This window comes from Olea europaea, unplaced genomic scaffold, assembly GCF_002742605.1.
Source record: "Olea europaea var. sylvestris unplaced genomic scaffold, O_europaea_v1 scaffold1579, whole genome shotgun sequence".
Classification (NCBI taxonomy): Eukaryota; Viridiplantae; Streptophyta; class Magnoliopsida; order Lamiales; family Oleaceae; genus Olea; species Olea europaea.
In genome coordinates this window covers 165190-191943 of record NW_019233406.1, presented here as the reverse complement: position 1 = coordinate 191943, position 26754 = coordinate 165190, and the positions used below count along the sequence as shown (strand labels likewise).

At 33.0% G+C, this 26754-nt stretch overlaps 1 protein-coding gene across 1 annotated transcript in view; it reads left to right on the top strand.

The window, feature by feature from the left end:
- The window catches only part of LOC111376935 (alpha-mannosidase-like), a 42154-nt gene that overhangs the window by 1864 nt on the left and 13536 nt on the right, over positions 1-26754 (top strand). Inside the window, exons 2-18 of the mRNA XM_022999952.1 lie at positions 3201-3284; positions 13804-13892; positions 13977-14151; positions 14311-14430; positions 14518-14601; positions 14692-14763; positions 14891-15004; positions 15551-15651; positions 15758-15851; positions 15955-16122; positions 16226-16315; positions 17884-17949; positions 18031-18087; positions 24048-24267; positions 25682-25818; positions 26513-26578; positions 26680-26739. Of these exons, the coding sequence (XP_022855720.1) occupies positions 3201-3284; positions 13804-13892; positions 13977-14151; positions 14311-14430; positions 14518-14601; positions 14692-14763; positions 14891-15004; positions 15551-15651; positions 15758-15851; positions 15955-16122; positions 16226-16315; positions 17884-17949; positions 18031-18087; positions 24048-24267; positions 25682-25818; positions 26513-26578; positions 26680-26739 (1797 nt within the window). The remainder of the gene's footprint in view (positions 1-3200; positions 3285-13803; positions 13893-13976; positions 14152-14310; positions 14431-14517; positions 14602-14691; positions 14764-14890; positions 15005-15550; positions 15652-15757; positions 15852-15954; positions 16123-16225; positions 16316-17883; positions 17950-18030; positions 18088-24047; positions 24268-25681; positions 25819-26512; positions 26579-26679; positions 26740-26754) is intronic.

The following is a 26754-nucleotide window of genomic DNA, read 5'->3' as shown; positions in this document are numbered from 1 at the left end:
GACTTTTATGTTGCCAATGCAATCACCAGTCTAATTGTGTCATGCCGTGCTACTGGAGTAAAGACTTCTCTATAGTCCACATCAAACTCTTGTTTATAGCCTTTTGCTACTAAGTGTGCCTTGTACTTGTCAACTTCGCCATTTTCTTTTAGCGTTGTCTTGTACACCCATTTCACACCAATGGTATTTTGCCCTTTCGAAGTTTTGTCAATTTCCAAGTGTTGTTTCTTTCTATAACCGCAATTTCAACATCCATGGCCTTTCGCCATTTTAATTCTTTGACGGCATCTTTATAAATTGTGGGATCACAATTTGAAAATAATGCAAAGTGCACGCCTCATAATCGTCAGTATTAGATACTTCTAAGACGTTGGGACCATTTATCTTCTTCAGCTACAGTTGTAGGTGAGTTTACAGGAATATTTTGGGTGACTGTTGGAGCTGGTATCTCTAGAACCGCTTGCTTCTGGTTTCTTACATATTGTCGACTTGCGTTCCTTTTCTCCATCAAAGTCTGTTGGAATTTGTTGTTGAGCAATTTTGCAATTCCATGGCCAGAAAGTTTCTTCATCAATGACAACATCGCGACTCACGACGATTTTCTTGGTGTTAGGATTGTAGAGTTTATGAGCTTTTGAATGCTCAGTAACACCAAGAAAAATGCATTTTTCTCCTTTGTCATAGCTTTCTCCTCTTCTCGTCTGGGATATGAGCATAAGTAATACACCCAAAAATTTAGAAGTGATCTAAAACTAGTCTATGCTCGCTCCATGCTTCTTCAGGTGTCATATTTTGAACAGTAAGTGTGGGTCTTCTATTCAATATATGAATGCTCCAATTAATAGCTTCAGGCCAAAAACTTTTAGGTATGTCACTCATTGCCAAAATACTTAGAACCATGTTAAAAGTCATGCGATTCTTCCTTTCACAAACACCATTTTGTTGAGGAGTGTAAGCTGTAGTAAGTTGCCTCTTAATTCCATGGTTATCAAAAAAATTTGCAAATTCTTGTGAGATGTATTCTTCGCCACGATTTGTACGAAAATTTTTGATCAGGCTGCCTATTTCTTTCTCAACCTACACTTTATAGTTTTTGAAGGCAATAAAGTCTTCAGATTTCTCCTACAAAAAATATACCCAAGTTTTTCGACTAAAATCATCAATGAAAGCAATTATGTATCCTTTTCCTCCGTTGGAAAGTGGATTTATTGGGCCACTCAGGTCAGAATGCACTAATTCTAATGCCTTCTTTGCTCTCCATGACTTTTCTTGTGGAAATTTGTTGTGATGTTGTTTGCTAATAACACATTCTTCACAAACTTGTCGAGGGCATTCAATTTGAGGAAGATCAATCACCATATTTTTCTGCTGTAATGTCTTGAGTCCATCAAAGTTTAGATGTCCATATTGAAAATGCCAAAGCCATGGAACATCCTTCATCTTAGCAGAGAAGTACAAATTAGCTGTGTTATGGAAACATAAAGGAAACTTACGATTGGAGGTCATGTTGACTTGAGCAATCAGGCCATTCTTTGAATCTTGAATTCAGCATTCTCATTCCTTAATAACAATCTTATATCTTTTCTCTTGAAGTTGTTCAATGCTAAGCAATTTTTTTTTAAAGTCTAGAACAAAGAAAACGTTGGGAATAACCTGGGTAGAGTTTTCTTTGGTCCGACTTGTTACATTTCCTTTGCCCATAACAGAAATAGTGGAATTATTTCCAAACTTTACACTATTTCGAAAGGATTCATCTAGCTCCAAGAACACATATTTGTCTCCACTCATACGATTGCTACAACCTGTGTCCAAATACCGCATATTTTGGGTAGTCTCCTCCTTAGCATGGCATGCCAATAACAGTGAGACAACTTCTTCTTGCTCCTCTACAAAGTTAGATTTTTCACCACATTCTTTATTCAAATTAGTGTGACATTCAGACCGATAATGGCCACATCTATGACATCTAAAGAACTCAATATTGGACTTGTCTTCTAACTTTTGTCTATAATTGATGGAATGGTGACTACCTCAACCATCTTCAATTTTTTGTTTGTGATCATTGTATCCTCTACCTCTACCTCTGTATCTGCCTCTTCCTCTATCGACTCTAGATGGTGTTGAAAAAGAATTGTTGGTAGAGACTTGCAATGCTTACTCTTCTTTATCTTGTCGGATCATTTTACATTCAGGGACCACTAATGAACCTTGTAGTTCATCAATTGAAAGAATATCAAGATCTTTAGATTTTTCAATTGAACAAAACACATAATTGAATTTCGGTGTCAACAATCAAAGAATTTTCTCAACCACAGTCACGTCTTCTATCTTTTCCCCATGGACCCGCATCTTGTTAACAATTGCCATTGTTCTGGGAAAAAAAATCAGAAACGGTTTCACTAGACTTCATATGGAGTATTTCAAACTTTGTACGAAGTTGTTGAAGCTGTTGCCTTTTTGCTTTTGCTGACCTCTTGAATTTCTTCTTCATGGAATCCAAAATCTGCTTGGAAGTTTCTTTGCTGAGAATACTTTTCAAGATAGAACGATCAATTGCTTGGAAGAGTTAGTGCTTTCAGATCTTTTAACTTTAATCCTTCGAGTTTTGTCCACTGTACCTCTGTCATCACAGTGCCAAGTGCTAGTTCTACTACTCTAGATTCAAAAACATTTCAATATTCTTTAGATCTCAAGAAATTCTCTATCAACATACTCCAATGGTCATAGTGACCATCAAATCTTAGAATGGCTGACTGCACAAAGCTTTCGGAAGCCATTTGTTTAACGATGCTCTTCGCAAAAAAGAGGTATAAAGCTGCTGCTTTTTGGATGGACTATCTGCCTCATGTTTCTAGTATTCTCACCAACTCACTTTCCTTTCTCTAACCTATGGCTCTGATACCAAATATTAGAAAAATAAAATGAAAAGGACGAGGCAATAACTCGATAAAAGCTGAAGAAAATGCACTGAATTCTGATTTTTTATTCATTAATCAAGGAGCCTTTTTATAGGCAGAGCACCAATAGATATGAACAAAGAAATAGGAACCACTAGACTACTACTTTAACCATTTGCTTAAATGCGTATAAAACCAACTACTATGACTCCTATAAAATAGGTACTTGTAAAGCACTACTATAACAAATAAAAGAAATACTAAAGACTTGAATTAACTTTATTCTTTGATTTTTTTCAACAGGGTGCATGTGTGGAAAATGTTTTGGACTCGGTTGTTATGTCACTGCGCCGTGATCCTAACAGGAAGTTTATATTTGCTGAAATGGTAGCTATTCTATGATTCATGTTTTATTTCTTTTTTATTAGATCAATATATTTATGAAATTACCAAAGCACTGCAAAGTTTTGAGTTATTTAGGTAAAACTGAGATTACTGTAGTGTTGGTCATAATGACAAGGCACGGTTGAAAGGAGTCATAGTGCATTACTAACTCCAAGTAGTATTTTAATGCAACTGTTTGCAGGCTAAAAAGTTGTGCTTAATATAATTCAAAGGTTAAATTTAGTTATATAAATTTTCTTTAAGAAAATGTTCTCGACCATTTATTGCGTTCCTTGTCCTCTATATGCTAACTAATAGCTTAGATTTAGGTTTGTTCCTGCTTGTATGTGTGAAATGTGGGCTACTAAATATCTGCATTGGATTTGGGTGGATCCACCAATTTGTACTGAGGATTAGGAAAATTTGATGGTCATGTAGAAATCTTCCTTTTCGTTGTTTTGTTGGATTTGAAATCAACTATATTACTTTTTGCGTTCATGTCGTTTTGAGAAATCTTGAGAGTTGAATCCCTCTCAGTCATGAGCCCAGTGGACTCGATAATTCATCATTCCAATCCATAGTGGAGAAGTTGAAGGGAAAAATTATCGAAAATTTTCTCAATCAATTAAACTTATCGTTGACAAAAAAGGAAAACTAGGATATATTACTAGATAGAAGAAGCACCGACACCGTCTTTCTGCAAGGATGGCAGTTAGAAAACTTGATAGTAACAACGTGGATGGTTAATTCCACGGCTCTCGTTATTAGAAACACTTATCTTTTTCTACCAACAACAAAAAATGTGTGGGATATCGTATGGGACGTACTCGAACATCGAAGATTCATCCAAAATCTTTGAAATCAAAACTAAGTTGTGGTAGACAAAATAAAGGAAAAGAGAGGTGACAGAATACTATCTTGAAATGAGTTCCTTCTAACAAAAACTCGACCAACACCTTGAAGAAGAATGGGATAGCCCAGTTGACAGCGTACGATACAAGAAAAAACTAAAAAAATGAAAGGTATACGAGTTTTTGGCCGGCTCGAATTGAGACCTTGATGACGTAAGTGGTAGGATTTCAAGCAAGTGACCCTTACTATCGTAGCCCGAGCCGAAGTGTGTCGGGAAGAAAATTGATGCGAGGTGATGTTGAAGGAAGGAACGTGGGTTAGAATAAGACGATGTCGGGTATGCCTTAATCTCCGAAGGAATTAGGCCAAATGGGTCCAGTTTCAATTTTAAAGAAGTTGGGCCAAATGGGCCGATCCAAGATTTTAAAAAATATGGGCCAAGTCAATTAGAGGGACCTTCTGGATTGAGCCCAACATTTAAAGGGACATCTACAAATGGACCTGGATTAAAGCAAAGAGGGGACGCCCTTGGTATGATCATTGTCGAAAACCAAAATATAAAGAATGCACATGTTGGGATTTACATGGAAAACTAGCGGATTGGAAATCGATACAAATTAATAAGACTGGTGGCTACTAGGCATATGTTCATCCTATTGAAAAGGTACATTCAACCCCAAGCAGATGGAGCAACTCCATAAAATGTTTTCAAGTTTTCGAACACATGGACCATCCAGTTCACTAGCTCATAAAGGCAATTTTCTAACAGCATTCCATACAATCACTTTATTCAAAGCACCACAGATCATTGATTTCAGTATGTCCGATCACATGATGGAATCTTATCACTTTTTTTTTTTTCCACATTTGCCATTTGTGCTGGTAATACCAAAGTCAAAATCGCAGATGGCTCACTCTTACCTGTAGCAGAAAAAGGAAGTATTCTTATCTCTAACTCCATAACTCTGGAGTCTATTCTTCACGTTCCAAATCTGTTGTGTAACTTTTTCTCGATTAGTAAATTAACAAAAAATTCTAATTACTGAGCTAAATTCTCCCATCTTATTGAATATTTCAAGGTCTATCATTAGGGGATACGATTGGAAATGCTAAGAAATGTGAGGGTCTATACTACTTTGGAGAAGAAGATGTGAGTAAACGAAATCAAATTGTAACTTGTAATTCTACTTTTATTACTAGAGGAGGTGATTCAGCCGCACTTTCCAGTATGGCTACCTTGTTACGACTTTCAGATCGATCGAACAAAACGACAATCCATGTTTGAGTTCTGAGCCCGAAAACACAATATTTGTCCCAGCTACACCTTCGTAACTCCAAATCCTTGGATTTGTTCCCTTCCAAGCGATCGAAAAATAAAAAATTGTTAGTTCTATAAAAGCCCTAGAGTAACTTTTATCCGTTGAGCGACGACAGTTCCATTCGGCACCGTCGGATCACTAAGGCCGGCTCCAAGTTGTTCAAGAATAGTGGCGTTGAGGGAGAAGAAGAGGCAAAAATTGGAACAAGAATATTTTTGCCGGTATTGACCCAGATTTGGATGCTAAAGTAGAGTTTGGAGCATTCCAAAAACTTGGGGATCCATAGTGAAACTCTATTATGAAATTTTTAGAATGGGTCATCCCAATTTTCAGTACCTACAACATATATTACCCACCATATTTCCAAATAAAATGACCACTAATTTTCAATATGAGACTTATGAATTGGCAAAAAATTATCGTGCTTCTGTCCAAAAATCTATATACAAACCATCGAAACAATTCACCTTAATTCACAATGATTTACGGGGAGGCTCCTTTCAAACCCCTAATCGAACATACAAAAAATTATTCGTAACATTCATTGATCATCATACTCGAATCTGTTGGTTTTACCTCCTAAAAGAAAAGGTCGTTACTTGAACCGTGTTTATATATTTCCATTCGATGATCCAAACACAATTCTAGACTAAAATCCAAATTTTGCGCATAGATAACGGTATAGAATAATTTAACAGTATCTTGAACAAATATTTCAAAAATATAGAATAATCCATCAAAGTTCTTACGTCGACACTCCCCAAAAAAATGAGATTCCTGAACTAAAAAAAGGCATCTCCTTAAAGTTGGCCGTGCGTTGATGTTTACCACAAATATGCCCGAACTATTATGAAAGATGCTATCTTAACCTCGGCTTATCCCATAAACAGAATGCCTAGTCGTACTTTTTTCATTCAAATCACTTCTCCAAAAATTCCAAGAATTCATTCCCAATTCGGCCCTTGATTCTACTTATCCCTCTAAATATTCGGTTGTATTGCATTCATTCATGTACATCCTCATCACGAGAGTAAAATTGATCCTCGTAAGCGTAAATGTCTCTTCATTGGATACTCACCTATCCAAAAGGGTTACAAATGTTATGATCCATCCATAAGAAAGGTATTTGTTAGCCTAGATGTTACGTTCTTCGAAAGTACCCCAACTTCAAAAAACCCTTTCATTCTACTTATCCCTCTAAATATTCGGTTGTATTGCATTCATTCATGTACATCCTCATCACGAGAGTAAAATTGATCCTCGTAAGCGTAAATGTCTCTTCATTGGATACTCACCTATCCAAAAGGGTTACAAATGTTATGATCCATCCATAAGAAAGGTATTTGTTAGCCTAGATGTTACGTTCTTCGAAAGTACCCCAACTTCAAAAAACCCTTTCTTTAGGGGGAGAATTGGAGTGAAGATCGGTTTCCAAGTAAAGATCGATTCTTCAGCTTTAATCTCTCACCCAATGAACCTATTATAACCACCCCTTCAACACTCCTCATCTTAACATGCCATTTGTAGAAGGAAACTTGAACTTAGGGAAAGATGTAGACAATAAGTTAACAATAAGATATTAGTTTACTCAATGAAGCCAAAGCAAATGTATAGGGAGAACCTCACACCTGAGACATCAAAAGAGTTATAACAGATGGTAGCTCTAGATATCCATAAGACTCTTTTTATTTTAGACACAATTGAGTTATTAGATAATGACTTGCCTATTGCCCTCAGGAAACAATCTCGGTCATGTACTATTCACACTATCTCAAAATTCATTTATATAATTTTCTCTCCGTCGAGTTTCGTATCTTTTCTTCTAATCTTGATAATACAAAAATTTCAAAGGATATTCAAGAAGCCATGACTATTCCAAAATGGAAAGATGTAGTTCTAGAAAAAATGCAAGCTCTAGAGAAAAAAAAAACTTGGAATGTGGTAGAGTTATCAAGAGAGAAAAGACCCGTTGGTTGCAAATGGGTCTTTAAAGTAAATTACAAAGCTGATGGGATTATTGAATGGTACAAAGCTCGTCTTGTTGCAAAAGGATATGCACAAACCTACGACATTGACTAAACAGAAACATTCATCCCTACAGCAAAATTGAACACAATTTGGGTCATCTTGTCCTTAACAGCAAACTTAGATTAGCCTCTCCAACGACTTGATATCAAGAATGCGTTTTTGAATGGAAAATTAGAAGAAGAGGTCTTCATGATGTTACCTACACGCTTCTGTAATAGAAATGAAGAAAACAAAGTATGTAATCTTAAAAAATCTTAGTACGATCTCAAATAGTCACAAAGAGCATAGTATGACAAAATGGTAAAAGTGTTAAAGAGTCAAGGATTTTAGTAAGGACAGTCAGACCATAAAATGTTCTATAAAATATCTAAAGCTAGAACGAAAGCAATTCTGATTGCATATGTTGATGACATAATATTAACTGGGGATAATATAGTGGAACAAGAGAGTCTTAAGAAAAGCTTAATCAGAGAGTTTGAAGTAAAAGATCTGGGACAAATGAGATATTTCTTAAGAATGGAAGTATCTAGATCAAAGAAGGAAATCGGTGTTTCACAGTGAAAATACATTCTTAATCTTCTAACTGAAATAGGCATCTTGGCTATGAAACCAAGTAACACTCCTATAGACCAAGGAAGAAAAGGAGAAGACATTGGAGATTCAGTTGAAAGAGACAGATATCAACAGCTAGTTGGCAAACTAATCTACTACTCACATACTAAACCTGATATTGCATTCACGATTAGGGTGGTAAATCAATACATAGATTCTCCAAAAGAAGCTCACTTAGAGGTAGTATATAGAATACATAGATATCTCAAAGGTAGTCTTAGTAAGTCTTTACTAATGCAGGTTGGGTTGGATCAATAAAAGATCGTATGGGAAAATTTGAGAACCTGGAGAAGTAAAAAAGCAGAATGAAGTAATTAGAAGTAGTTATGAGACCGCGTTTAAAGCAGTAACATAACTACTAGAGGATTACTGATTATGGTAAACCTTCCAATCAAACTCTATTGCGACAACAAAGCTGCTAACAATATCTCCGTCAATTCAGTTCAACATAATTGAATCAAACATGTTTAACTGAATAGAAACTTCATCAAAGAAAAAGTTGAAGATGGGATTCTATGCATGACCTATGTGCCTACAAAAGAACAAATTGCAGGTATCTTTACCAAAGAACTATCTCAAAAAATTTCGAGAATTTAATTAGCAAGTTGGATATGATCAATATTTACGATCCAACTTGAGGGGGAGTGTACAAATCTCGAGAGTTAAGGAAATATTTTGTATTATTATATAATTGATTATGTTTGATTAGGTACTTTATTTAGATTAGGTAAATATCTCCTTTTTTTTTCTAGAACCTTACTTTTTTGGTCCTATACTTGTACTATAAATTCAGCTCATAAAGGTTGTAAATTAATCATTAGAAAGTAATACAATTGACTTTCATATTTCATTCCGTTTTCTATACGTTCTCACTAAAGAAATTTTATATTCACAATTACTTGCCAACGGGACAAATGATGCTGGAACAATTATCACCTTGCATGTATGCTAAATACACAAGTGAATAGTTAGTTGGTACTGCATGAACTACTTGTTAAAGAATGAAATAAGTTAGGAATCACATATATTAGGCAAGCACGCATATTATGCAAGAGTATAATTATTGTTTATTATGTTTCCATACTTGTATTCTTAAGGTTTCTGCATAATGAAATTGAGAAGGGGAAGATTATTATCTTATTCTCTCCAAAAGTTCAGACTAAAATATTTATTTCTCAACATGGTATCAGAGCACTATATTTTTTCCCTTACCGATACTGCTTCTAATTCTACTTTACATTCTTTCTTCCTATGTAATCAATTATGACTCGTGTGTGTTGTGAAATCTTTGCTCCAAAATTATGCTTACAATTGTCGATGAGATGGTTGATTGATGACGACAGTGTCCAGTCGAGTAGTTGGGAAGTGTTCGTCTAGGGAGTGAAATGGTTTTGTAGCAGTTGTCGACATTCCTATTGTAGTTTGATGGTGGTTTCATGGTGATTCAATTGTTGAAGAAGGTGGGATTTTCCTACGTTGTGGTCTTGTGGTGTGTCAAAACAGTCGATAGTGATCGGAGCTCCCGAGTTGATTGACTTCATTAGGTGTAGACATTTGCACCCTATTTTCATTTTAAGTAATTAGAGCTCATAGAACACTAAAGGAAGCAATCTGACTCCTAGGTAGGAGGCAGGAGCGAAGGAGATAATGAGTTTTGAGCTTTCTACGGATTCTTATCCCGCTACTTATTCTCTTTGTAACCCTATCTTATAGCGTGAAACAACAATAAAGCCCACTTGGCAAAAGTAGGGTGTCATTCCTTAGTGGTTACATTTCCTTGATGGTTTGTGGGTTGAAGTAACAATTGATTTGGACCTCCATTTATTTCAGCCACTGTTGGGCTTTACTTGGGCTATTTTATTTTTCCTTTCTTTTCTGGACTTCAGTTCATGGGTTACCCTTTGGGCCATTTGTTATATATTCCAGTTGATAATTGAGACTTCAATTTTATCTCCTTTAATTGTTGGACTGGTTAGTTGAGGTTATTTTTTATTATTTGGCTTGTTTGTATGGTTAGTATCAAGTTATTCAAGATGGAGATATTCAATCCTAATGGACCAGGCACCTGAAAAACTAAATGAAACAAATAAATCTTATTGGGCAAGATGTGTCGAGGTCTTTTTGTGAGGTAAGGGTTTATCCAAACACTTAATTTTGGACAAGTTGTCTGCCAAGTCCTTAGAAAGTGATTCTATAAAGGGTGGTTCTACTCTCAACAATTGGTGGTATCAAGAGGATAAAGCAATCATTGGACTTATGATAAGAAGTATTGAGCCTCATATCAAATTTTTATCCCTTTATATGTCTACGTCCAAACAAATTTGGGAACATCTCAAGCAAATACATTTTTGAACTGAAAATGTTATTCGAAGCTATGAGACATGTAAACAATATTTTGGGCTTGAGAAAAGATCCTCCAGCTTCGTTGAATATTATAATAAGTTTTTGGCTGTATATCAGGAGAGGAATGTGCATCAACCTATCTCTCTTAATTTGTAAGTTATAGAAAAACAGCAGGTAGATATCGATGTTAAATTTCACCAGAGACTGAGACAGTCTGGGCATTGATATTAGGTGGAATAGAGTTTTCTAGTATTGTAGAGACATTCTTTTGTATTCAGCACTCTACTTTATCAGATGGTGCCCAATGGAGATTTTTTTGCTTTTATTGCTCAAGATGGCTCATTCAAGGGTGGACGTAGTGGTCAAAATGGATATGGTGTTGGCTCTCGGGGTGGACGAGATACTAGAAGCAATGGTCATTCATGAAATTGTGAGCCTCGAAAATGTACAACTGTGGTCGTATAGGTCATTCTATTGATTATTGTTAGGACTTAGATGGCAAATCATTTGGTTATGCCAATCAAGTCTCGTGTAATGAGGACCATCACCGAGAATTTAGACTATTGACTAACCCTAATTGAACTAAAGATATTGATTTTTTATTTGTACACCGAAATGAGTATATTGAGTTCTTGGCTCATAAACAGGTCACTTCCACTTCTATGGCCATTCTCACTTAGTCAAGTACTACATTTTCTCATCGTTTACTGTCATCCTCTCACAATCCATGGGTTATCAATTTTGGAGCGACTGAATCCATGACTAGTTCGTATACTTCTCTTATGGATTATCATCTTGTCACTTCTTCCAAATATGTCACTCTTGCTAACGATTTTCGAATTAATGTTGCAGGTTCGGACAATGCCCATCTTAGTCCTAATATTGATTTTCCCGACTTTTCCTTTAGTTATTGTCCGTTAGCAAAATTACTACATCTCTTCAATGTTCTATAACATTTTATTTTTCCTTATGTGTTTTTTAGATCTCAAGATAAAGAGGATGATTGGTATGGGCATGAAATTGGTAGTTTGTATTATCTGGATCTTTTACCAGTTTCTCCTCATCGATCTCTCTAGTCTTTTGTTTCACCCATATAGAGTCTCCTCCTTGACTGGTGTGGAGTATGAAGTTGGTGGCTTGTATTACCTGAATCTTTCATCAGTCTCTCCTCCTCAAGCTCTCCAGTCTTCTGTTTCACTTGGAATTGTCGTCTTGGTCATCCCTCTCTTTCCACTCTAAAACATAAACTTGCGAGTTTTCATAATGTCCTCACTTTAATGTGAAGCTTGTCAGCTTAGCAAACATCATTGTGTGTCTTTTCTTTTAAGAACTGTTCGTTTTGTGTTTCTAGTTTATTTGAGATAATTTATTTTGATATATGAGGACCAATCAATATTTCCTCTATAAATTTCAACATTTTGTCACTTTTGTGGATGACTATTGTCGAATGACTTGGTTATTCTTAATAAAAAAAAAATCATTCTGAGTTACTTTCTATTTTTTAAGATTTTTTGTACGTTGATCAAAAATTAATTTAACAAAAAAAAAAAAAATCATATTTTACGGTTTGATAATGCCAAAGAACATGTCTACTTCTTTTATATCACATCTATCTTCCAAAGACATTACCTATCAAACATCTTGCATGTATACTTCACAATAAAATGGAGTTGTAGAATGCAAAATCGTCATTTGTTAGATATTACTCGTGCTATTCTTTGTCATATGCATGTCACTAAACATTTTTTGAGTGATGCTGTCCTTACTGCATACCATCTCATTAATCGCATGCATTCTTCTATTTTAGATGGTGTATCTCACTTATCTCTTTTGTTTTCCTTCCTCTCCATAGTACTCGTTATCTCTCAGTATTTTTAGGTGTGCTTTTTATGGTCATCACTTTGGTCCTGATGATTACAAACTTGATTATCACTCTATGAAACGTATATTTCTTGGTTACACCCAAACACAAAAGGGATAGCTTTAATATAATCCTTCTATATGCCACCAGTGTTTCAGTGCAGATGTCACTTTCAATTAGTTCACACCCTACTTCTTTGATCATAATATGTTTCTTGAATCCATTTGAGATCCCGTTAGCATACCCAATCCATATCTACTAGTTGGTATTATTCCATCACCAGACTCATATTTCTCTATTGCACCAGAGTCGTCCTCCTCTCATAGAGAACTACGTCCTCCTTTACAAGTTTATACTCGACGATCTAAGCTACCAATGCCCGTAGTACCATCCATCACCTTGCCACGTATAGATCTTGCATTATTCATCTGCTCTGACTCTGAATCATTGCTCGTTGCTCTTCGTAAAGGTAAACGTACTTGTGTAACTAAACATCCGATAAGCCACTATGTCATTTTTGATTCATTGTTATCTTCTATTTTCTGTCTTCCATCCAAGCTTTCTAGTGTTTTTGTACCTAAGATAGGACCGAAGCTTTATTTGATCTTGAGTGGTGCAAGGCTATGGAACTGGAAATGACAGGCTTACATGAGAATGAGACTTTGGAACTTGTTCTTTCACAGCCTGGCATACATCTTAAGAAACAAATTGTAGTAGCATGGTCAAGTGCAAAAGTAGAAAATAGGGTATTGGCCCATATTAATAGTGAGTTGACATGGTTACAGCACTTTATTCAGAAAATCAATCTCTCACCTCCTATCTCTATTCTAATGTTCTGTGATAATTAGGCTGCTCTGCATATTGTGTCAAATCCAATCTTTCATGACAGGACCAAGCACACTGAGGTAGATTCTCATTTTATTCGAGAAAAGATAGTCAGTGGTGATATATGTACATCATTCATAAAGACAGGCGAGCAGCTTGATGATATGTTTACAAAGTTGTTAAATGATAATTGGTTGTAGTTCATTTGTTCCAATTTGGGCTTATAGGATATATATGGTCTATCTTGAGGGCGAGTGTTAAGGAATAAAATAATTTAGGAATCAAATACATTAGGCAAGCATGTATATTAGGCAAGAGTATAATTATGTTTTATTATTTTTCCATAAATGTATTCTTAATGTTTCTATATAGTGGAATTGAGGAGGGGGAGATTATTATCTTCTCCACACCAATTTTCAACACTACGCAACTGTTAAGCACACCACAAACCAATAAAAAAGGAAGATGAAAATCCTTGGCATGTAGAGCTGTGTGTAAAAATACACCATGTCGTGCATACGCATAATGATTGAAGTTTACTGTTACTAAGAGTGAATGAAAGATTCTTGAATAAATTAGTTGCTTTCCTCCCTAAAGATGAGACTATTCATAAATACACTATGTAATGCAGAATATACGTGATGGTTTCCCTGTTGTTAACAATGAGTTGCTTTTATATTAGGCATTTTTCAATAGATGGTGGGAAGAGCAAAGTCCAGAAATTCAAGAGGAAGTAAGAAAACTTGTTGATGCCGGCCAGCTGGAATTCGTGTACGCTGATTGCTTGTAACTTGCTATCTACATCCTTTCCTAGAGAAGTTTGGCATTAAACTGTTTTAATGACAATGGGTGCAGAAACGGTGGCTGGTGTATGCATGATGAAGCGACTACTCATTATATAGACATGATTGACCAAACAACCCTTGGTCATCAACTGATAAAGAGTCAGTTTAATAAGACTCCTCGTGCTGGATGGCAGATTGATCCATTTGGGCACTCTGCAGTTCAAGGTTACCTACTTGGGGCTGAGGTATTTAAAAGGCAATTGTTAAAATTTCAAAGAACTGTCGTCTTAACAAAATCCAAGTCCATAATCTATGGATTGGATATTGGACGTGTATATATTATAATTATTTGTTCTTACTTCATCTTTTGTTTTGTTTTGTTTATTTATTTTTTGTTTCTATAGTTGGGATTTGATTCCATTCATTTTGCACGGATTGATTATCAAGACAGAGCAAGACGTAGGGCAGATAAATCTCTTGAAGTTATATGGCAGGCTTCCAAAACGTTTGGCTCATCTTCTCAGGTTATGAATGAAACTGGTGGTCCGTGCACATCTTTTTTTATTAAATTGCTTCTTTTTTTGATTAATTTGAGGTCTGAATCGTTGCAGATATTTGCCAATGCATTTCCTGTTCATTATGGTCCACCAAATGGGTTCCATTTTGAAGTAGATGATGACTCCAATCTTGTCCAGGTTCTATCTTCAAGCAAACTTTAGTTGGTCCCGATAGTTTTTATGTTGGTGTAAGCCCATACATAAGCTTCTCAACATTTTAAAATGCAGGATAATCCCTTTCTGTTTGACTTCAATGTCGACACACGAGTTAACGATTTTATTAGTGCTGCAATGATTCAAGTAAATTCCAATATTTCTGTTACTCCTTAAATTCAACAGTTACTAAATCTTCTTATTGAATAGTGCATGCATTTAGAAGGTAAGATTGCATATGCCATTGATGACCATCTGGTGGTCTTTGTTACAGGCAAAAATGACTCGGACCAATCATATTATGTGGACGATGGGTGATGACTTCCAATATCAATATGCTGAGTCTTGGTTCAAGCAAATGGACAAACTAATTCATTACGTTAACAAGGTATTAATTTTCTGCTTCTTTGCTTTCCTCTCTTTGTTTTTTGCAGGAGATGCCGAGAAGAAAGATGGCTTCAGATAGAAATCTAGACTAAGTTGGAAAATAATCTCCCTTAAGGATACAAATTTTATTTTGATTCATTTTTCTGCACAGAAACTTCTTCATATATCACCATAAATTCCATAGTTTCTTCAATGGATCTCTTATTACCTGAAGAAAGTATATTATGTCGCTGCAAATCCCAGTGACTAACATGAAGGCTTTGAGGGAGGAGTATAAAAAACCTGAAAGAAGGACTAGAATATTTAAAACTCCGTTCGAAGGCACTGGTGTAATAATAACAGAAACTTGTAGAAATGGGAGTTTCTGTCTTAAACCTCTGGACGATTTGAAACTATTAAAAGCTGCAGTTTCAACATACATGTTCAATCAATTGCCGAAACTTGATCATTGCATGATCTGCTGTAAGAAAATTCAAGGCTATCGAACGCAAGGTATCTCATGTCTAATTCTATAACAACATTTCTCTAAGAAAGCTTGTTTATACAGGATGGCCAAGTGAATGCATTATATTCAACCCCCTCTATCTATACCGATGCAAAACGTGCTGCAAATGAATCTTGGCCTCTGAAAACTGATGATTATTTTCCGTGAGCAATTCGTTTCATAACTCTCATTCTAATTTCCTTTGTTCTGTTTTTATATTTGATTGGATCCATGAAACTGATTTTATGTTTCTCGATTGATTTGCCATAGATATGCAGACAGTGCTAATGCATATTGGACCGGTTATTTTACAAGTCGACCAGCCTTGAAGCGATACATTCGTTTTCTGAGTGGATATTATCAGGTAAGATTTGGGATACATTAAGTTATGTTATCCCAGTTTCAGCTTCAATAATGCAGAATACTATAAAAACAAATTGAAATAACTTTTGTTTGTGCTTACATAGGCAACTCGGCAACTTGAGTTTCTGATCGGAAGGAGATCATCTGGACCTAATACTTATAAGTTAGGTGATGCTTTAGGAATTGCACAGCACCATGATGCTGTCTCTGGTACTGCTAAACAGCATACTACGAACGATTATGCAAAACGCCTTGCAATTGGAGCATCAGAGGTGGACTTCAACATAATTTTTCACCATAACATATGTATATACAAAATGGATGTTATGTTTTGTCATGTTTTAAATTCCTCTAATTGTAATTTAACTTTTGTAGGCAGAGGTGATTGCTAATTCAGCTTTGTCATGTCTGATCCATCCAGAATTGAATGGCCAGTGTGCTCAACCGACGCAGACATTTAGCCAGGTGACATTTTACTTTGAAGTCATCTCCAGCGTTGCACCAAAGTAAAATTCACCTCCAAACACTACATCAAAACTTACACCAAATTAACAGTGTTTAACCATTTCCTTCTCTCTCTTTTTATTCTTTATATAATTTATTTATTTGAAATATTATTTATTTAATTATTTTATAAATACATAAATTACTAAATAAATAATTACAAATTATGGAAAAGATTAAATTCATTAATAAATATAAAAAACATTAAATTCTTTTTTATGTATCGATGTCTTTAAATAAAAATAGATTCTCATATGTATGTCATCGTTTAATATATTTCGTGTTAATTTTAATAAATAATCGTGTTTATATTTTTCTTCTTTTAATTAATTAATTAATTATTATTTCTTACATTTAAAATTTACTTTAAATAATAATAATATTAATTTATTGTATTAAAAAATATATACCACAAATGACACAAATACCTTTAACAAATTTATTTGAAAAATGATAAAAAAGGGCAAAAGAGATTTTATACACTTTGCACCATTTTGCACCAAAATGGTGCAAATTATAGTGTTGCATTGGAGCTCCTTTGTACCAAAAAATAGTATATTTTGGTGCTTTTGTGCTCACATTGGAGATGGCCTTAGAACTTGTTTCAGTTTCTGCATGAATGCTTGTAACATTTATTCTAGTCATCATATGGTTTGCAGATATTATCGTCTCATTTTTTAAGCCAATTTGACTATATGGCCTTATATCCCTGAAACCACTGCACACAGTCATTTTATTGTTGAAAGATCTTTCTTATTATGTGGTTGCTTCTATTCTTGCAATTTCATAAAGTTGCAGAAGTTCAATTGTGAGTTGATTTATAAATTTTCTCATCTTCATGAAAGACGTTTTATTTATTAGAACCGAGTCCTTGAATTGCAACTGAGAAAAATAGATAAATATTCACATTACCTGAGAGAGAGTGAGAGAGAGAGAGAGAGAGATTTTAAAGTGGAGCTAGTAATCAAGAAGCATGCTATGCATTTTCAAAAACTAAAGAAGAAAAAGAAATTTTTGAGAGGGTGTTTGGGAGCCATTTTTATGTAAAAATAAATTTTGGAATAGTACGTTGATGGGAAATGTGTGGTTGAAAAATAAGGAAATGTTTTTGATTTACATGTAATATTATTTTAATGAAGAATGTGTGGTTGAAAAGAAGAGAGAGAAAAATGCATTTTGAAAAAAAATAGGTACCAAACGGGGCTCGAATTTTTCCGAATCAAGATCAAACTCTAGATGACTTCGTCAATTTTCTTTTGTTCAATGATGAAAGTAAATCGCTAAGGACTTAATGTATTTGGGAAATGAAATGAAATTTGAATGCTGTTCTATCAAAATGCTACTGTTATTTGATTGATATCCTATTTAAGTTTAATTATATGTTTGGAAATGGATTGTATACATCTTAGATATTCTCAGCTGATTTGAATGACTTTTTTTTCGAGTTTCTTTCAAATTCAGATAATTAGTTTGCTGATTCTGGCCTAATGCCGTCTTTTCGTTCTGTTTACCTTTTCATTTGTGAACAGTGCCTGTTACTCAATATAAGCTTCTGTCCACCTACAGAAGCTAACATACCACAAGGACAAAATTTGGTAATTTCTTCTTCTTATTAATCTGTCTTACTGATTTAATGCCCTGGAAAATGTATCATTTGGTATATATTGTTATCTCAGGTTGTGGTGGCATATAACCCGCTTGGATGGGAACGTACTGACATTGTCAGAATCCCTGTAAGTGTTTCATTTTCTTCATTTCAATCTTTCTATGTTATGACGGTTGTGGAATTCTATTACTATGCTCGTGTTTGTGAAATGCATAACTTGATGAATGCCTGAATGTTGTCGATTTTTGTATCCCACAAGTGTACGGATCGTTACAAGTAATAAAGTAAACCTATGAGTCAAGATATTATTCTCAGAAGGACTACTATTTAATAATTTGTTCAATTATTCCTAATTTGAATTTTTGATCTAAAACAAATAAAATAGTTAATTTTCTTTTAATAATTTTCTATTTTAATATACTAAAATAAATAAAAGTGATTTTTTAATATGATGGTTTAAGTGTTAGGATTCATGATTTTGCCATAGTTATCCCTTTAATCTCAATTACCAAGTTTTATACAATTGATTGCATTTACTCGATCAAATTTTATTAATGTATTCAATTTACCTATCTCGAGTTTTTATTACTCATTTAACTAATTCAATTTTATATCTCTATGTAAATTAATATTAGTTAAATGCACTTATGTTCTAAGAATTCATGTAACAATTGCAATAACTAGAAAAGTATCTCTACGTTTTATACTAATTACCGACTTTTACCACATGGTCTTAACAAATAATACACATCTCTAATAATTATTGTTCACGAAATCAATGAATTAGTGGCCAATTAATCCAAGTATTAAGAATTGAAGTAAAAACAATTCACAAAATCAATTGGACATTTAAAACTTTTTAATTAAAAATAAGGTTCCAAACTAGGTTATAATCATTCATCAGAACTAAATAGTTAATTACACATCATAGGAGAAGAATAAAACAACTAGGAATTAAAGTACGTCACCGAGTATTAATGAAAAAGAGAAAAAGATGACTGTCTCTTCTTGTGAAATCCTTGAAACCCTAGCTCCTTGATTGATTTTATGATATTTTTCCCTCCTTTTGGTTTCAATAATATATGTATAATGAATCCCAAGCATTGGCTTGAATATATGTGTACAATGGAACTCTACAAGCTCCGTTTTAATTGTTGGACTGAGGTATGAATTTATAGAATAAGATTTAAGTAAAATCCCTATTCAACTTGACTTCCTCGAATGAGTTCAAGTTAATTTCTACAAAAGAGTTTAAGAAATAAAAAGAAACAAATTCCTTTTTCAATTGGATTCCTTTTCTCATATGACTTTAGCCCTTCATCTTTCATTATTTTACAATTAAGTCGTCTTCATTCTAAAATCATAATAGTTGACAAGAGACAAGTTTTAAAGTTTGCAATTTAGTTTTCAAGCTTTCCAATTGTCGAATTTAACTCCTAAAACTTATGAATTTTTACCGAATGCTCCATTAATACTTCCAGTTGATCTATTGCATTCCTGATAATCTTCAATTGCTTCAAATCAATTCTAATTAAGCTTCAAATAGCCTATTTCAATATAAACTGTATCTAAATTGAGATTTTCCTTCAATTAACATAAGTTACACAAATTAAGTAGATAATCACTCAATTTATTTATAATTAAATAAGAATAGAACATGAATAAGCACATAAAATGCACTTATCAAATACCTCTAGACTTAAACTCTCATTCGTTATGAGCAAGACTATCTACTAAACATACAAGCAAACAAAAAAATGTAATGTATTAGCTAACTTTACTGAACTCATATCAAGTATTGAAATCATTTGATATTTCACAAAAAGTTTATAAGTAATTCAACTAAAACTAATTCTTGACTTATTCTATGCTTGATCGATGTGTGTGTGTGTGTGTGCATAGCTAATCAAATTATCATAAATTTTTAAATTGATTATAACCCAACCCTTAATATTCAAATATTTTCTTTCTATCTCGTAGGATGCAAACTCCCAAGCTTATTTTTCAATCACATTCCCGAGGTGTTTATTCTAAGGTTGAGCACACAACACTCATTTACATTCCCACTCAAATTTGGATGGGTTTCACCAATGAAAGTCCCTATCTTAATATGTGACAATTCTCCTAAAATTTTAATGTTTCAACCTCCTGGCTTCAACTAGGATAATAACTCCCACCAAAAGTCTAAATTTCAAATTAAGTATCCAAGGTTTAGCCGAGCAGAAATAATGCTTTATAGTTATTTTGCCACTGCCCCAACACACTATGGTGTTTTTTTATTGTGTCACTTTTTTTTTTATTTTTGGGATCTTTTTTTTTTTCGAAGGTATTTTTCACTCTAGATTACAGGTAGCCTTCTTCTATAATAGATCATCTCCTAAACATTGGTGATAAATACGACCAAATTACTCAAGATTAGCATCACATAACAATATATGTAATTTTTTCTTACGTGCCATGGCTAGTGCAATGCTTTTTACTTTTTTCGGTAAGTAATTGAAATCAAACCCCTTGTAGATGGTTTTCACCTAGTCTATATTTGTTAGCCAAAAATATTCCACACAAATATTCAATATGCACGGAATCAACACATATTTAAATAGCTCTCAACAACGGATCAACCACCCCAAAATTATCCTTTTTAATAGGTTAAGTGATTGTGCTATATATTATGATCTTAGCTTATAAAGACCTAAGTTCATTCAACATATTCCATCAATGTAACCAATTCAAAAAATACATAATAATTATCACGACTATAAGCTCGATATAATATGATCTAACATAAACAAATATTGAATTAGCGAAAATAATTGCACCACCTATTCACAATTTATGAAACATAAACAACTTTAAATAATTTCAATTAGTTGACAAGGCTTTCTAATTCACACAAACGCACATAAACTAAGAAAAAAAATTAAACTTTTTCACTTATTATTATTTTTTGTCAAAAGTATCACAAACATGCAAATAAATGTAACTAACTAATCTACACTCCCAAACTTAAAATACACATGGTCCTCAATGTGTGCACAAAAGAGGCTTAAAGAAGAGTTAGCAATACTTGCCGTGTATATGATGTTTCTTGTTTAGCACTTGGTGTTTGAATTCTCTTCAATGCCTTTTCCTTGCTCGTTTTGTAAACTATTTTCATTATACCAGAAAACGAATAGAAAAATAACTAACAATATATCCATATGCGAATTTACACTAATTTAATTTGGAATTATGATTGTAAACTAGTTTTGACCTAAAAAAATGAAATGAAAATAATAATAATAATAATAATAATAATAATAATAATAATAATAATAATAATAATAATAATAATAATAATAATAATAATAATAATAAAGAAAAGAAAGAAGGAAAAAAATTATTATTATTATTATTTAAATAACAAAAAAGAGAAGAAAAAAATTTCAAGTCTTTTAGTAAGAAAAATAAAAAATAAAAAAAATAAAAAAAGAAGGAAAGAAAGAAAGAAAAGCGAAAAAAAGGGAAAGGGATGGGGTGGCGCCATGCGCTCTTGCACCAAGTTTTTGTAATTAATTAATTAATTTATTTCTTACACAAATGTGTTAAAATGATGAACCGAAAAATAACAAAAATTTTAAAACTAAAAGTTTTTCAACTAATTTTTTTTTTAAACGTGCCCATATACTAAATGAAATAGTAATAACCAAAATTAAAGAGTTAAGGGTTAGAAAGATGGGTTACTTCCATTAGTTCTTAATTTATAGTCTCAAACTGGACTTTGAGAAATGATTTTTCATGGAATTTTTAATAGGGCTTTGGAGGTCTTGTTTAGCTTTCATAGGTTGTCATCACACCATCTTGCACGTCCTCCAATATATTATTGTCCTTTTGAATATGTTATGCCTTGCCAAAATTACCAAATTTGAACTCAACTATGAATGCTTCGATTTCCTCATCATTTTTAATCACAAATTCAATAAAGTTGGAGGTTTGCATGTTAATTCCATCTTATTTGAATATCACTAATTCGTTCGGCTCCTTCATGATTAATACGTTCGTTTCTACATATTCTTCTTATTTAGTTGTTGGTTCCTCAGTTTTATTACTGAAGAGATCATTCATAAGTATGTTACTTAACTCATCCGATATTATTTTATCTTCAATTTTTGTTATATTTTTGCATGATGACGTCTCCCATAATTATTTCACCGTAAACATCTTGTTCTTCAAATGGACCATCAAAGATGGTTTTCCTTACTTCTTTTGGAGTCGCCAATAACAGGCATTTTAGTATAATGCAATGCACCACAATATTCACAAGTCGGTCTAATCTCTTCATAAGCAATAAATTTGATATTTAATCCCTTTGAGAAGCCATACTTATCAAATACGATATGTTGATTGTATCCCACATTTTAAGGTATTATCTAAAGTGGAATTCTCCAAAGAACATGTCACCTTTATTTAAGTTAGAATCAATCATTGTGAATTTTTAACCTCTTGCTTCTTTTCATTCTCTATCAAGCAAAGAAAAGCAAGTAGATCATTCGAAAGAAAAAGAAAAAAATAAAAAGCATGAAATAATTAAAAATAATATTAAATAAAAATAATCACCGGAACGGCGCCAAAAACTTATTGCCGATTTTTATATCCATTAAGTATATAAGTTTTTACAAGTAATAAAGTTGATCTATGAGTCTAAATATCGTTCATACGAGGACTAGTATCTAACAATTCGTTCAATTATTCCTAACTTGAATTTGATCGAAAACGAATAAAAGAGTTATTTTTTTTTGTGTGATTTTCTATTTTAATATACTAAAGGCAAATAAAAGTGATTTTTTAATGTGATGGTTTAAGTGTTAGGATTCATGATTTTACCATAGTTATCCCTTTAATCTCAATTACCGAGTTTCATACAATTGATTATTTTTACCTGATTGAATTCTTCTAATGTATTCAATTTACTTCTCGAGTTCTCATTGAATCTATTTAATTAATTCAATTTCATATCTCTATGTGAATCAATCTTAATTAAATGCACTTATGTTCTAAGAATTCATGTAACGATCACAATAAACTAGCATAAGTATTTCTACGTTTACTATGTGTTCTAAACAAATAATACACATCTCTATGTAATTATTGTTTATGAAATCAATAAATTAGTGTCCAATTAATCCAAACATTAAAAATAGAAGTAAAAACAATTCACAAAATCAATTGGATATTTAAAATTTTTTTAATTAAAAATAAGGTTCCAAACTAGGTTATAATCATTCATCCTATATATTTAATTATACATCATAGGAGAAGAATAAAACAAGAAGGAATTAAAATATATCACCTAGTATTAAGGGAAAAAAATGAGAAAAAAGATGAAGATGTTGCCCCAAAAATCGTCCTCTTCTTGTGAAATCCTTGAAACCCTAGCTCCTTCATTGATTCCCCCCCCCCCCCATTGGTTTGAATTATATATGTATAATGAGTCACCAAACCTTGGTTTGAATATATGTGTATAATGAAACACTACAAGTACCGCATTGTTGGATTAAGGCATGTATTTATAGAACTTTATTTAAGTAAAATTCTTGTTTAAATTGATTTCTACCTAAGAGTTTAAAAAATAAAAGGGAACAAACTCCTATTTCATTTGGACTCCTTTTCTCATATGACTTTAGTCCTTCATCTTCTATTATTTTGCAATAAGTTCTCTTTATTCCAAAATCATAACAGTTGACCCGAGACAAGTGTCAAAATTTGTAATTTATTCCTCAAACTTTCTAAATGTTGAATTTAACTTCCGAAACTTACGAATTTTTACCGAATGCTCCATTAATATTTCCAATTGATCTCTTGCAATCCGGCTAATCTTCAGTTGCTTCAAATCAACTATAATTAAACTTCAATTAGCCTCTATTCATATAAATTGTATCCAAGTTGGGTTTTCCTACAATTAACATCATTGTTCTCAGTTATTTGGAGCTGCTGAGCACCTAAGATTATATTTTAACATCTGTATTTCTTTTCTTTTTCTTTTTCCTTTGGCATGGTTATACACAACTTGTATTATCTGCGAGTAACCACCAGATGAATAATTTACAGGTTAATGACCAAAACCTTCTTGTTAAAAATTCTGCGGGAAAAATTATTGAGTCACAATATGTGGAGTTGGACAATGTTACAAGCAACCTGAGAAGCTTCTATGTCAAGGCACATATTGGAATTGCATCAAAAAAAGCTCCACAATTCTGGCTTTTCTTTCAAGCATCTGTGCCACCTCTGGGTTGGAATACTTTCTTCATATCTAAAGCATCTTGGAGAGGTACTAGTCCTACCTTTTTTCTGAACAATATACCATTCTTATAGTGGTTTCTACTTGATATTGTGTCTAATTTCAACATCTCCGGATTAAATTTCTGATTAGAGGCTCTTTTTTTAACTCTGTGGAATAGATAAAATAGAAATAATTCCATAATGTACAAGAGCTATGTCATCATATTCTTATGTATTATCAAAAGGCCAAAGATCATTATTTTGTTAATCTTCATCTTTCTATGTTTATGGTAAAATGATGTTAACATAGTAAAACTGGTTTTAAATGCTTATTCAACTACGTTTAATATTATTGCGAAGAGACAATATCATGGACACTCATTCACATTTCTTATAATATCAGAGAAACCTCTTCACATTTAAAAAACATCACTGATCATTTTTATTTCTAGATTTGAGAGCTATGCATCATCAGAAATGAGGTTGATATACCTAAAATGCCCGTGTTATGCAAAAGACGAACTTTTTGCAAATAAGTTATGATTTAATTTGTTTCCTTTAATAATTAATTAATACTTAAAGACTATATGCAGTCACAATTCTAAATATGTATGGTAGTGGAAATTTAAACCTAAAATTTGTGGAAAATTTTGGTAATAGTTATTTAAAGTTTTTAATTAATTACTTATTTTGTACAAATTCAAACATATCAATAAAAATTCATTTTTATAAATTTATGGTGTTTATAAATCGTTTGTGAAAAAGGGTCAACTCAATTTTTATCTACACATTTCATAGGACTTATAAGTACTATCAACTTATCTACCACTCATCTTTATATATTTATGAACAAATCCTTTTGTAAACACTTCCCAAGCAATGTACTTTTTTTGCAATTGAAGTAATATTTAGCTAAACAATAGTATACTAGTTCATTAATACATTATACACCTTCAAAATTAATTTATCAAGTAGTGATCATGTTACATATTAGAATGCTATGTTAACGTGATTTATGCACTAATCATTGTAATATTTCAGAACAAAATAAGTAATGCTTAAAATTTCATTTACGTCCACCGTGCTCTGTATATAATGTCAATTTTATATTTTTATTTTACTTCGAATAAATTGTAACCAATTGTAGAAAATTTCATCTTTTTCTCGCTAGGGCATTTAAGGTATAATAGATTATATTTGGCAAAAAAAAAAAAAAATGGTTAGGTGTGTATGCCAGACTCAAATCTAGAAACATGGGAGGTTAGTGATTTTTTTGAAATGTGAGGGGGTGTCTCCAATATTATCTCTATTGTATCATTTATTTATTTAGCATGTTTGATTTACTTTATGATCATTGGAAAATCTGTGAGGTACCAGACTAACTGCTGAAAGCCGATTGAGCAACATTGGTGACTATGTGTTAGAAGAGTTAGAGTAACATAGTTTCTGCTACAATGATTCAGGAAATAGTAGCAATATGTCTGTGTCAACGATGGATAGTCCAAAAGAAGAGACAATTGAAATTGGGCCGGGAAACTTGAAGTTGTCCTTTTCTTCAGATTCTGGGCAACTTAAACGCATGTTCAATTCTAAATCTAGGGTAAGATCCCTCAGTAAATGGAATGAAAACTGTAATTCATTATTCTTGACAAAAGGTGTATGATATATTTTTTTTGTTCTCTGATTTCTTCTTGTGCTAGTAAATTTATCAAACAATTCTAGCCTTTTGGGTTTTTTTTTGTAAAATTTTAACCTTAGTAATGGCATTCTTTAATAACTAAAATAACTTTAGAACACTGTTCACATTTTGTTAGGCAATTGTCTTATAGCTAAATAAACTTTCTTGAACATTTCTTACTTGTGATGCCAAACATTAATTCATCCTGGTAGTCTTGTATGAAATGATACCAATTTTAACACCACAAAACTATTTATAAGTCTCCTTTCATATTCTGGGAATATTTTTAGGGTTTGAGAGTACTATAGTAGAATGACAGACATTTGCACAAGTTTTCTTATGTGCTTATGAAACATTGTACATAATAAGCCGTCTTAACACCTTAGTTATTCAAAATGCTCTCACCGTCTTAACTTAAATAAGGTGCCACAGATTCGTTAAATGCTTTCACTGTAAGAGATATGCACACCAAGACGTCTAGTGTTATTATTATTATTATTTTTCCGGGGTCGGGCATTAATATATTATTTAGCAGCAATCTATGAAGAATTTAGTTCGACCTCTGACCTGATGAAGAAATACCCTCACCTACACATGATTGATGTGGTTTAAATAGATTGATATACCAGTACAACAAAGCTATCTTTGGTATGCTTCAAGCGAGGGAGATGCTGATCCCCAGGTATACATACATCCACTTTTATTTAATACATTATGCATGTACTAGCCCTACATTTGAGTGGATCAAACAATTTCTGTGCTAATCATATGTGTCCCATGCAGAGTTCTGGTGCTTACATTTTTCGACCCAACGGATCGCCACCTCAAGCTGTCTCAAGATCAGTGAGTGATCTTTTC